We start from the raw sequence: 12,904 nt of genomic DNA on the forward strand, positions 1-12,904 counted from the left end.
TAAAATTACAAGTGTTTAGACCCAAAATTAGTGGAGGAGTTTGGTAGAGTCTGCAATAGTCAACTCTTTCAATTTTAACCTCTTGGCAGCCAAATTTTCGCCCAAAAACTGATTAAAAAGCTTGCTGCATGTCTAAATACCATTTATGTAAAATTTTAAATGTTTAGACCCAAAATTGGTTGAATAGTTTGCTAGAGACCGCAAAGGTCAAATCTTTTGAACTTTGACCCCTTGACAGCCAAATTTTCGGCCAAAAACTGATGAAAAAAATTGCCCTATAATACACTTTATGTAAAATTTCAAAGATTTAGACCAAAAATTGGCTGAGTAATTTGGTAGAGACTGCAATGGTAAAATTTTTTTTTAACTTTGAACCCAATTTTTAACCCTTAACATTTATTGTTTTGGGCTCAAATCAAATTAAAAAGGTTGATTCATGTCCAAGAAATCCACATCTAAAATTTCAAGAGTTCTGACCCAAAATTGGCGGAGGAGTTTGGTAGAGTTTTCAAAGGTCAAATCGTTGAACTTTGATCTCTTGACAGCCAAATTTCTGTCCGAAAACCGATTAAAAAGATTTTCCCAAACCACAATACCCTTTATGTCAAATCTCGAGTCTGTACACTGAAAACTGACAGAGTAGTTTGCTAGGGAAATTCACAAACACAGGCAATTTCACTTTTCTAGATATATAGATTGTTATTCCAATTCTACATTTCAGCAACAAACTCGGACCAACACACATTTTTGCATTCAAAGAAGAAAAAGGCATCAGTCAAAGTATGGTTTTATTGTGAGATTACATCGCACGATGTTTATAAGCTGATTGAGATTAGACGATTATAACACATCAATAAAGTCAATGGCTGGAAGAAACTTCACAATTAAGTTCTCTGCAAGGGAAGACATGTGAGAAAAAGTCACCTGTAAAATTTATCACTCTTTATTATCAAAAGATGTCGATGACTACTTCACATTCATCTTGATTACTCGACTGGCACGCTTCATATCAGCAGACCTAAAAACACAAATTGTGAGAATTAGAATTTTTTTTTTTTCTTACTTAATAAAATCAATAAGAGAATTAATGTAGACCATTTAGTTTTCTTTCACTGATATGGAAAATAACGTTAAGGGAAAAAAAAGAAAAAAAATGTATCCATTGCAGTTAGGTTTTTCCTTCTCAAAAAAAAGAAAAATGTCACAATTTTATATGTATATAAATGTACTTATAACATTGCTTCCTTTTTCACACACTATACAAACATACAGGGTGGAACGATAAAAGTGCTGCCCTAAAGAAAACAACACTACAGCTTTTTAAAAACTTTTGTTGGAAAAAATCAATTCAGGTAACTTGATTTTGTAGTAGAGCTGACATTTATTCAGTGTAGTCGTCTTCAGCCTCAATCTGCCTCAGTATGGGTCTGGAACTGGGAGCATGCTTTTTCCACAAGCTCCAGCGAAAGCTCAGTGGATATTTGACAGATAGCGTCGATCCGGCTGGCGTTGGTATTGTAGGAGGGTATGTTGGTGATGTTCTCGATGTGTGATCAAGCAAAGTAGTCCAATGAGTTCAGGTCAGGGGGGGGGGCAGTAAGAAAAGTGTAAAAAGTCATAGCACTCCTTCTGAAGCCAAGCCTGGGTATCTCTGGATTTGTGGACTGACGCCTAATCCAAATTCAGGGTCTGCCAGTAGCCACCTGATTGCACCAGAGATTACTACACTTTTCAGCTCAGCTGAAAACTTTGTTTTCATCACCCAGGGCATGTCCCTGTCATTCATGGCAATCTAGCGATGTATTTTGAGGGTGCTGGCAATAGTAACTTGGATCGGTATAAAGCATGAGCTGTATACTGCCGCATTCCGACCTCGCTCGTTGAACATTGTGTCACTTTCAGACATGATAGAAGACTCCTATCACTTCGGATTTGTACACAACTGGCCAACTAGTAGATGGTCCATAACAAAAAAAGAAAACCAGTTTTCATCAAATGGAAATGGAATCATGTCGTCTTTTCTAGGGTGACAGTTTTATCGTTCTACCCTATACATGCACCAGAGGGTGGTCAGGTCTAATTATCTCCCTTCTCATCACACTATGGACTGCTAAGATCAAAGATTATAAAAGTTGAAACACAAAGAGATTTTCTCTTTTCTTTCTCTTGCATCGTCCGAAGCACATGCTCATATTGCACACATAAAATTCAAGGTATGTGAGAGATCCCCTCACACAGCCGCATGGTTTTCAGATTTTCTTGGACCAGTATTACCTGTTTCTATACACACAATCCAACTGGGAGTGAACTTTTCAGTGTATTCGAACATATGACCTTTGCTTTGTATTTTTTTTATATATTTACTTGAGCGATAGAATATATATGGTGAGTGCTCCATACACATCGAAAAAACTCCATATAAATAATCTAAGGGAGTAGACTTAGCTATTCAATAAAACACGTGTAAGATGTACTACATAAACATATGAATAAAATACTATGATTGTGAAATAAATATTTCTGGGTTTGGAATGATAACTAATAATCTATATAATATATATATATATATATATATATATATATATATATATATATAATGTTTTTCTGTGGTACAAAATTTTATTACAGTTTTTAAAAGGATAAGTGGGGAAGATCGATGCTGGGGGAAAAAAATAGACACTAAAAATAGTCAAAAGACTATTCGACTAAAATAATAATAAAAAAAAGGAACCTCGAGGTATCTTTCGTCCGACCCTTGTCAAGAGATCATGTCGGCAGCGATTAAAATGAAACAATTTACACAATTGAAAAATGAAGGCGAAGAGAGGGGTGAAAAAAAAAAAAAAAAAAAATTATAAAATTCTAATGACTCCACTTATCCTTTTAAAAACTGTAATATATATATATATATATATATATATATATATATATATATATATATATATACACACACACATTTCTATTAGTTTTTTTTTTTCTTTTTCTGATCCAACTGTTGACAATCATGAAGAAAATAAATACAATCTTTATTTAAAAAGAAAAATATACAATGCGAAGTAGTTTAGAGTTTTAAGCAAATTATAGTAATATTTATTTTTATTTACTGATCTGTTCTATTTCACCAAAGCTCAGCATTAAAATATCTGTGTTAAGTATTCACCAAATTATAACTTATCTGAATCATTCACTTGCCCCATCCAGTTATCCATCCGGTTTTTAATCTCCTTCCTTGACTGCATGCAATTCAGTTATTTGAGAATGGAAAACGGTTGTTTACACTGACAGTTTTTTTACTAACAAGCCACTGCTTATTAATGTGTAAAGGCCATTTGAGGATAAAGGTGAATAGTTTGTGTTAGATGGATGGTGAGGCAAATTGCAGACGATAGTTGGATCTGGGCTGAAATTAATTACTTAATTACTTGTTAACATTGGACTTGAAAACGACCATGCTGTAGTTAACTGAGAAGCAGTCCCATGATGTGACATATATCAATGGGAGTGTATCAATGAGCAACCTTGAAAACTCTGCTCTCAACTCTCTACTGAACGACTATGTAGAACTGGTAGAGTTGGACCCAGTTATAGGCTACACGAATTCACATTTGTGAGTTCGATTTTTGCTTACATGTTTCGATTTGATTAGGTCATGTGATTCTGGCAAGTAACAATTTCATTGTTGCTTGCTGAACTTGGTAAAATGCTAAAATAAAGCATATAAAAGACAGCACACAAGGATAAAAGGATAATATATGTATTAGATACATGTAGGAAATGTCTTAAAAAGTAATTGTATTTTTGCAAACTAAAGACCACCCAAAATGTCCATTTAATTTTCAAAATAGACGATTCCCTTGAATGTCTTAGATTAAAAATTTAATGAAGGTTCCTTGAGTGCTTACTGGTTGGCGATCACCTTGAAAAAGAAGGGAGTGGATTTTTTTTGGTGTCTTCTTCCATCAAACACAGCTTACAAAAGAGGACTGACCAAAGGATTTTGGCATCGAATCTGTCAAATTAAGTTTCTGTTGATTGATCAAGGGAAAATCAAATGAGATTATTTAAGAATTCAAGGGAGATTATTCATTTTCCTATAGTACAAAGGGAGATAATTATATAAGAGAAAACCCAAACGTTTTTTTAATAATCTACTGACATGAAATCCCTTTTTGATTCAGGCTACAAAACAAATCTTACCCTACTAGATATGAGTATATCAAGAACCAAGTAAGCATATACAAAAACGTCTTTCTGCACCAGGTTTTTCACATCTCTCCCAATTTTCAAACAAAATAGCTAAGGAATATATTAAATAACCAATAATGTTGTCTCGAAGAAATATGTTCAACAAAATCTGTCATGGTCTGATTTAATAAATAGGTGGGGTTCATTCATAGACTAAAATTATTCTCCATTAGTTTCAGTCCCCAAGTCTGCACAACTGCTGACATCAAAGGACAATGATACACATTTACCTATATTAATCTATTCACATATCACAGACAAACCTGAAGCATCCATATCATTGTATCATATTGATATCAGTTGATTATACGTCCTCGACAATTAGTCCAATAGAGGGTAGGCCTTCTGGTTTCTTCTGGCCTTGCCCTGTCGGACTTATCTGAAGTATTTGTTCTGGGTAGTCCTAGGATGTCTACTCTCCCAGGTTTTACCTTCTTTATTTATGAAAAGGTTGGTTCATAACTAATCGCCTGAGGTGCCTCTACCGGAGAATGTTGACAGGGCTGCTAAGATATTTTTTTTGCAGAGCAAGAGTGCACTACCTTTTGTGCACTGGTTTACTATCCCTACCTTCTGGCTTTGTAGCACACATTTCCACGGGGGAAAGCAGTCACATATTTTGATGTTCTATTTTCTTTTGATGTAAATAGACAGATATCAATGCGTGATTGGCCCACTAACGAATCAGATGTGTTGGTGTAGGAATACACTTTTTTTTAACTAATTATTCTAAGTGTGTAATAGTGTTTTGGGCAACGCCGGAATTATTGCTGGGTGCACACACGCATATGGAGCTGGGTGCACACACACAAATATTGTTGACAAACCAAGAAATGTTATTAAAAGTCATAACAATTGAAAGAAGAATGCAGAAGCCTTGAAATCAACATTCTTCAACTGATAAGTTTTGAAAACAGTGATATTGAAATTTGGCCTTCAACGAATTTAATAAAGAAAATGCAACATGGACAAATGAAATTCCTATCTAAAGTTTTTTGTAAATAAAAACAAATGCCACCCAAGGAAGAATTCAGTCAGAGAGAGAGAGTGACGGACACCGAGCCGATCGACTTGTCATTTTGTCGTTACCCACAACACTCCCCCACACACCATCTCTCTCTCCCTCACTTCATAGCATATTTGTGGAAGTATTATTGCAAGAATAAAATTGTCACTTTTTTAAATATACCAAAAATTGACAGTGTTATATACATTCGCCGAGCAGTTTGATATACGATTGATGAAATAAATAGATGACACAGTTAAAAACAACAGAACTACAGCTTGCTTAACGTAACATAAGCACACATAAAGGTTGTTTCCCACCTGATAGTTGGATCCAGACAGTGGTATGAATCGGGCGTTCTTTGGTTGATCCTTCCAACTCACCAGTCCACAATGAAATCTATAAAGATACTTGCTGCCCCCCTCCCCCATCCCGCACTGTAAAGATTGACCATTAACTATTGTTAATTCCTTTTCAACACTGCTAAAAATAAAAGGTATTTTCTGTTCACCTTCAATGTTTTTCATTTGTGAATTGGATGAATATTATAATTATTTTTAACATCAACGTCATATGGACCGTCAATCATAACTAAAATTTAATCATAAATTATAATGGATATGAATACCTAATTACTCCTCATTCCTAAAAAATCATAGATTTTTAGCCGCCTACTTCCGTGAACATTGGTCAACTTCACTGCCCATCTCATCTTCAATCAAAAACAAATAATTATTTTGTGCTAATACAATTTTGATTCATCTTTTTACCTCATTGGTTTGTTAGATCATATATGATTTTCGCTGTGTGAAAGAGAAAGAAAAAGAAAAAAGAAAAAAAAAACAGACCTCGTTCTAAGATGAATTGTCTGTCCCTTCAAAGCAGTTGTTTCTGGAGTCACTGGTTTCCATGATATTTGATCATCATAACTGACTTCAATAGTCAAACCTGGGAAAGCTGACCCCACGACTAGTTTACGTTTATTAGTCACGCTGAAAAGACAGTTTCAAAAGATATTTAGACAATTTACGATGATAAATACATTGAATGTTGTGAGAGGCGTTTATTATAATTACCATTCGTTTATTATAATTACCATTCGTTTATTACAATTACCATTCATTTATTATAATTATCATTCGCCCAGGTATGGAATATTGCCGTCACATTTGAGCTGGTGCATCTGCTACTAGTCTCTTACTGTTGGACAGGGTTCAAAAGAGAATCGCCAACTTGATAGGTCCTGAACTGTAATCTAAGCTTCAGCCTGTGTCCTATGTTGCATCCCTCTGCCTGTTTTATAAGTATTTTAATGGTGGATGCTCTGACAAACTACAAGTCCTCATGCCCCTTCGATGTCATTTCCCTTGACAAACTCGACAAGCAGTAAAGTCTCACCCCTACACAGTAGAGATCCCTAGATGTAAAAAAGCCTTTTACTCTAATAGATTCTTCTCCAGAACTGCTAAACTTCGGAATTCCCTTCCCGTTTCTTGCTTCCCCAACTGTACTGACATGCAGAAGTTCAAGTGTAATGTGAACAGACATCTTGCTGCTCAGCTCCTTATATATTATCCCTGGGTCTTATGTCCCTGATAGTAGCTTCCTACATCAAAGTGGCACTGTGCCTTGTTTGGGGTGAAAATGTAATTAAAATAAAAATTGCAAGCTTAAATAATACAGGCTTGTTCAAACTATTCACTTTATTGTTAACACTTACAACATCGAAACTGTATGTGTGTAGTAGATTATAATTGTGCAACCTTTTTATTTTATTAATGGGTCATCGTTTATCAAAATCCTGAGGCCACTCAAGGATAAGAATTAAAGAGAGTGTCAGTTAAATGATGAACAATATCATGACAAGATTGGAAATGATTGGCAGAATGGGCAGAATTTGATTGTCTCAGAGGACGACTCAACAAGTATCTTACATTAGAAGACAACTATGTCGTAGTCAGTTGGGAATCAACCTCGTGGTATTAAAACAGATGTTCCGACGAACTACAACCCCTCGTACCCCCTCGGTGTAATTTCCCTTGACAAACCCGATAAGCAGCAAAGTCTCATTAGAGTAGATCAAAAGAGATCCCTAGATATAAGAAAGCCTAATAGTTTCTTCCTCAGAACTGCTAGACTTTGGAATTCTCTTCTGGGTTCCTGGTTGCCCAACTGTACTGATATGCAGAAGTTCAAGTGTAATGTGAATAAACATCATGCTGCTCAACTCTATTGGGTGAAAATGTAATAAAAAAAAAAAAGAAGAATTCACAAGATTCTGGTTGTTGATCCCAAGGTGAAAGCTGAAATCCCAAGCACTGGGCTCCTTAGCACAACCGTCTAATCTTAAAATTCATATAATTCTTTATGGTATTTTAAATGGTATTAGAGAGGTATCATATGGCCACAGCCCTCTCATTTTAAAATTCATATAATATGTACATAGAGAGAGGGGTTATACAAGGTAGAAATGTCGATCTTGAAAAAGAGAGTAAAAACAAAGTGATTTTTTTATATAATAAATCTTATTTATTCTATTAACATTTTGTGTGTGTGTGTGCGTGTGTGTAAAAGGGCAATTGTAAATTTTTATATTAATTTTTTTTAAAAATTCAATTTAACATTATATCTATAAATTCTTAATGCTGCAATATTTTAAGTTATAAATCTTGTCCTTTTTTTTCAGTTTTAACAACTAGTCCTTTACATTTTTAAGCTTAATCGTAACCATATTACTTTTCATGCTTGCATGTGTCTATGTAATTCATGATTTTTCTAGGTTTTGCTTTGAAATAATATTTTCTTTCTTGTGTTCAATATCATACACATTGTCAACAATCCATAAAAAAATATTACCAACTTCTTATATTGACTAAATAAAAAAATCAAATAAAAGACGTAATTAAGTAAATGAACAGAAAGAAGAGACAAAAAAAAGAGAGAGAGAGAGAAACAGAATTAACGGGCGACGTTGTAAGTGAAATATTATCACGGCAAAGAGCATCACTTTTTTTTAACTGTCTATATAACCCAAATAAGATGACATGCAAGTGACATTCCCCTATAATTTCTGAAGGTGTCGACTACAAAAAAGTGCTATGGTAACCAACAGCCAATCAGAAGAAATCGTCTCTAAAACGTCAATGTTGAAAAAGTTGCTATGATAACCAACAGCTAATCAAAAGAAACGTCCTAACTAATTCTGGGGACTTTTGAACACCAGTAATCTTATTATAACTCTTGTTTTAATGAACGAAAATTTACAATTTTTATTTCAAAATATAACTGAGAAGGTGACCTATGAATTGTAAAAATTGTTTGAAATTTGGTTACAAAATGAGTGAGCCCTCTCAATAATACGTCACTTATAATAGTACTTACTAAGCACCAGGTCGTGGTATATGATAAGGGATGCCCATCTGATCCAGACGATGTAATTCTTTGTAACCTAGAGTATTTGCAAAATTGGTCCACTCAGTTTTCAAGTTTTTTTCGACATCAGCAGCATCACCCTTCTCAAAGTCAGCTTTGTGCCAAGCCCTTTCAGCAGCTGCAATCAACCTTGGAAGATACATCTCAAACACATGATCGCTTGTTCTCACCGTCTCACTCCACAGGTGAGCTTGCATTCCTGAAAGAAAGAAATATCAGTTAAACAAAATCCAAAAATGAGAAATTGACAATCATACATTTATGACATACGTGACAATATGAAAATGTGCATGTGTGCGTATGTGTGATGGTATGTTTGTGTGGTTATTTGATGAGAATAATGAGTAAATGTGTGCGAATTATTTCCTATTATGTTTGGCCGGTATTTATATTCACAAAATGGATAGTCAACTTCTGCATCAACCTTTTTTTTCTGGTACTGATGAATGAGAGGAATTTCTTTCTTTAATATTTATCTTGTTTAACTCATTGTCCTTTTTGAAACAATTAGCATGCTTGAAGGTAGGGGAAGTTTTGCGTACGAGCTAATAATAGCTTAGGTCTTAATCAAGATTTTATAACAGTAACATCTTGTTCACACTGCTATATAGAAGTAAAACTTGGCATCTCAAAATCTAATTAGGGGAGGAAATTAGGCCCGTTTGATTCCATGTGCCTTAAAAGTTTCAAAGGATCAAACGGGACCGTTGAAATACTAACCAAGAATCCAGAAACTGCACTAACCAACAGGTAGCTTCCTCATTAATCTACAAACGACTTCTAAGCTGGCTCGAGTATACCCTAAGATTAGCCCTAGAGAGAATTGCCAACCAAGTGCTCTAATCGAACCCTGATAAAGAAAGAAGAAAAAGAAGACCAAAATTAAACTGGAAATAGATAATTGGGAGAGACTTAATCACGAGAAGAAGCTGGAGAGATGCTGTGGATCTGGCTTCAGAGCAAAAACAGTGATATACTTTGACTGTCTCCTGCGTCGCAGGATGCAGTCTTTCCTAAATTTTACTAAGTCTAATAGCTTAAATGCAAACGTGAAAATTCTCTTAAATATATCCGTATTCAGTTCAGATTATTATTGGTTTATTTTAGAAATACTTATAGAAATTTATTTGTTTATTTTCAGTTTTGACATTGAATAAATATCTTGCATTTATATTTTGCGTTGATCATCCACATTGCCAATAAATATTCTTCATTAGTTGAGACTCATGTTTATAAGATTTTTGTCTCAAATGGCTACCATTATATAATAAATGAGTTTGAATTAGAGAGTTGTTTTAGCCTTGCGTGTCCGTAATAATCAAGACAAACACAGTGGCATATTACAAAAGTACACACCATGATTCTGGAGGCCATAACTGTCACAAATTGCAGTATTTACTTCCTTCCCACAACAGGAAGATGTAACACAAGGCCAGGAAGGTTAGGGTTAGCATGATTAAGATGTGAAGTTAATATTTGTTGTAACCTTGGGTCGATAAGAATCAAGACAAACACGCAGTGGTACAGTTAACAAGACGTGTATTAGCAAACGTATGTTACAAAAGTAATTACAACAAATTGTAATATTTACAAGGTACCTTCAATAAGTTTTCAGACTTTTTGTAAAGCAGGAATTGGAATACACCTTACTGATTGTCACAGCTAGTGAATTACAAAAATGCAATCAGGACGTGAAGACACTTAAGGAAAACAATATGCAAGAAAATTATGTTGTAAACTTGGAAAAAATGCCACAGAAATGTATGGAATGCTTAAGACTGCTTTTGGTGCATCTTGTATGAATCGAGCATCAGTTTTCGAATGGCATAAGAAATTCAAGAAAGGCAGGGAGTCTGTAAGGTGTGATGAGAAGTATGGCAGGAGTAAGAAAGTCAGAACACCAGATTTGATTGGCCAAATAAAGAATTTCATGGATAAGAACCGTCGTGTGTCTATAGAGATAATAAGTGCACAGTTTGATGTCAGTGTGGGAACTGTACACACAATTATTTGCTACAAACTGAAGATGTGGAAGATTTGCATGACGTTTGGGACAATGCACTAGTTCAAAATTCCATCTTTGTCACAAACTATTTAACCACAATGGGCATCAAGACAGTTCCTCACTCTCACTATAGTCCAGACCTTGCCTCCTGTGACTTTTTGGTTATTACCTAAGCTCAAAGAAAACCTTAGAGGCTGTCGTTATGAGACAATTAAGGAGATAAAAGTGACTGTGCTGAAAACCATTGACATGCTCACACAAGAGGACTTCCATGGGGCCTTCCAGAAGTTGTTGGAACGGTTCAACAAGTGCATTGCAGTCGGAGGAGATTACTGTGAAAGGGACTAGAGTTTTATATGTGTACTATCAATAAAAGTGCCCATATGACAAAAGTCTGGGAACTTATTGAAGGTAACTTGTATTTCCTTCCCACTGCAGGAAGATGTGACACAAGGCCAGGAAGGTAGGGAAATACAATCAGCATCCCTAAAAAGAAGCACTCTGGATTTTTTAAAATTGCTTGGGCAATCCCGTTCTCTGGTCGGGATGCCAGAGGAAGTAAGCAATAAATATCCAAAAGATGAGAGGCAAGGCAAGATGGGAGGCTGGAACTCCTAGGACTACCCAGTAGGCATGTCTCAGCCCACCAAATAAAAGGCCACCGAAATGATGCAGTTTCTGCTGGACTAATTGTTGAGAGAAGAACCTCGGCTGGCAAGTAACCATAAGTGCAACCTGATGGCAAACGAATGGCATGAATTGCTACATCAATGTTTAGATGTAAGTACGAATATATGTATAGTCTCCGAATAAGTTGATTATTCCTAAAATGTGTAGATCAGCATACCCCATGACAGGAGTAATGGGTAATCATGTTGTGACAAACCATATTAAATATTGGCTCCTCATTTGATGACAGACAAGATGAAATCCCTGTGATCAGGCTGTTATTGTCAAGTGACCAATTGAGATTATGAATAAAAGAAAAATTTTCTAATAAATGTTAAAATATTTGTACATAAGAAGAAAAGGGTAAAAAAAAATATGACTCGATCCTTCAACTGCAGCAGTACAAAAGGAGTGAAAGATGATGTTTTTTTAAGCAATGTGTCACTGCTTATTAAGGCTCAAAAGCCACTCGAGAATAAATATTGACGAGTTTGACAGTTTGGCGATGAAACACCACCCCGAGAAGATTTAAAACATTGGGTGAAATAGGCAAAATTTGATTATTTGAGTGGACAATATAACAGGAATTTGTTAACATGGAATTTGAAAATGATTATGTTGTAGTCAGCTGGGAAGCAGACCGATGGTATTGTGTTCCTTAAACGAGAATTCTAGGAAAGAAACACTGTTCATGAAAGTTCCGTTTAGTTTTTTGTACACAGAGGAAGAAAGGGAAATTATTTACAGTTGTAGCTAGACAAATTTTTACTGTGAAAGTTTTACAGAAGAAACCAGAAATTGGAACCCAGTTGTGCATCTTCCATGAAAATAACGATGGAGTAGAGAAAAACTAGCAACGTTTCTTATGTGAGAAAGGAGCTGCAATGAAGAGGAAAAAACACACTCTACTAGATTTCGAAATCGGCTTTGTACTCTGTCAAGGCAGGAAAGAGTGTTCTGAGCAACACCTGCCCAGATGTGGTAACAGTATTTCGTCTTAAGACCTATCTTACTCTTATGCAGAATGAGGTTCTTTCTGGAGCAGTGGGATGATCCAATCATTTTTTCCAGTGACCTTAGGAACGAACTGGACACACGTCTCCCATTTAATAATATATCATAGGCGGAACCACATCTTCATCTCAAAACCATATCTTCATCTTTTATACACCATTTCAAAATGGAAAAGTAAACAAACCGATGATGCATTCTGTATAGAACTATCCAATCTATTCAACGATCTCAAGATACACCAATCGGAAAATGCTATCTCAGACAAGCTTTGGTAAACTGTCAAGTGTAACCTCCAATCCGGAACAACCAAGTAAAAAAAAAAAAAAAAATGGATCTTGGGCCAAACCATTAAAATTGCTGAAAAAAACAAATCAATCCCATTGAAACCAAATTTGACCATTTCAGATAACTACGCTGCAGAGTTATACATTCTGTTCTTGCTGATGGAAATACATTCAGGAGGAAAGTGGTAGAAAGCCTCTTCCATTCAAGCACAAAGACAGCCTGGATAGTAAGCAACCATCTTGAACCAG

The 12,904-nt window shown here is 35.3% G+C and overlaps 1 protein-coding gene across 3 annotated transcripts in view; it reads right to left on the reverse strand.

Annotated features, from left to right (window-relative positions):
* Positions 1 to 771: 771 nt before the first annotated feature.
* LOC145245941 (beta-hexosaminidase-like) overlaps positions 772 to 12,904 on the reverse strand; it is a 93,859-nt gene continuing 81,726 nt past the window's right edge. For all 3 annotated transcript variants that reach the window (XM_080107702.1, XM_080107701.1, XM_080107703.1), the window contains exons 8-10: positions 8,633 to 8,882; positions 6,100 to 6,243; positions 772 to 1,018 (exon numbers count right to left, since the gene is read on the reverse strand). In XM_080107702.1, coding sequence (XP_079963828.1) covers positions 967 to 1,018; positions 6,100 to 6,243; positions 8,633 to 8,882 — 446 coding nt within the window. In that variant the 3' untranslated portion in view covers positions 772 to 966. The remainder of the gene's footprint in view (positions 1,019 to 6,099; positions 6,244 to 8,632; positions 8,883 to 12,904) is intronic.

The sequence above is a fragment of the Euprymna scolopes genome, chromosome 23, assembly GCF_053919585.1.
Source record: "Euprymna scolopes isolate OS-2025 chromosome 23, ASM5391958v1, whole genome shotgun sequence".
NCBI lineage: Eukaryota > Metazoa > Mollusca > Cephalopoda > Sepiida > Sepiolidae > Euprymna > Euprymna scolopes.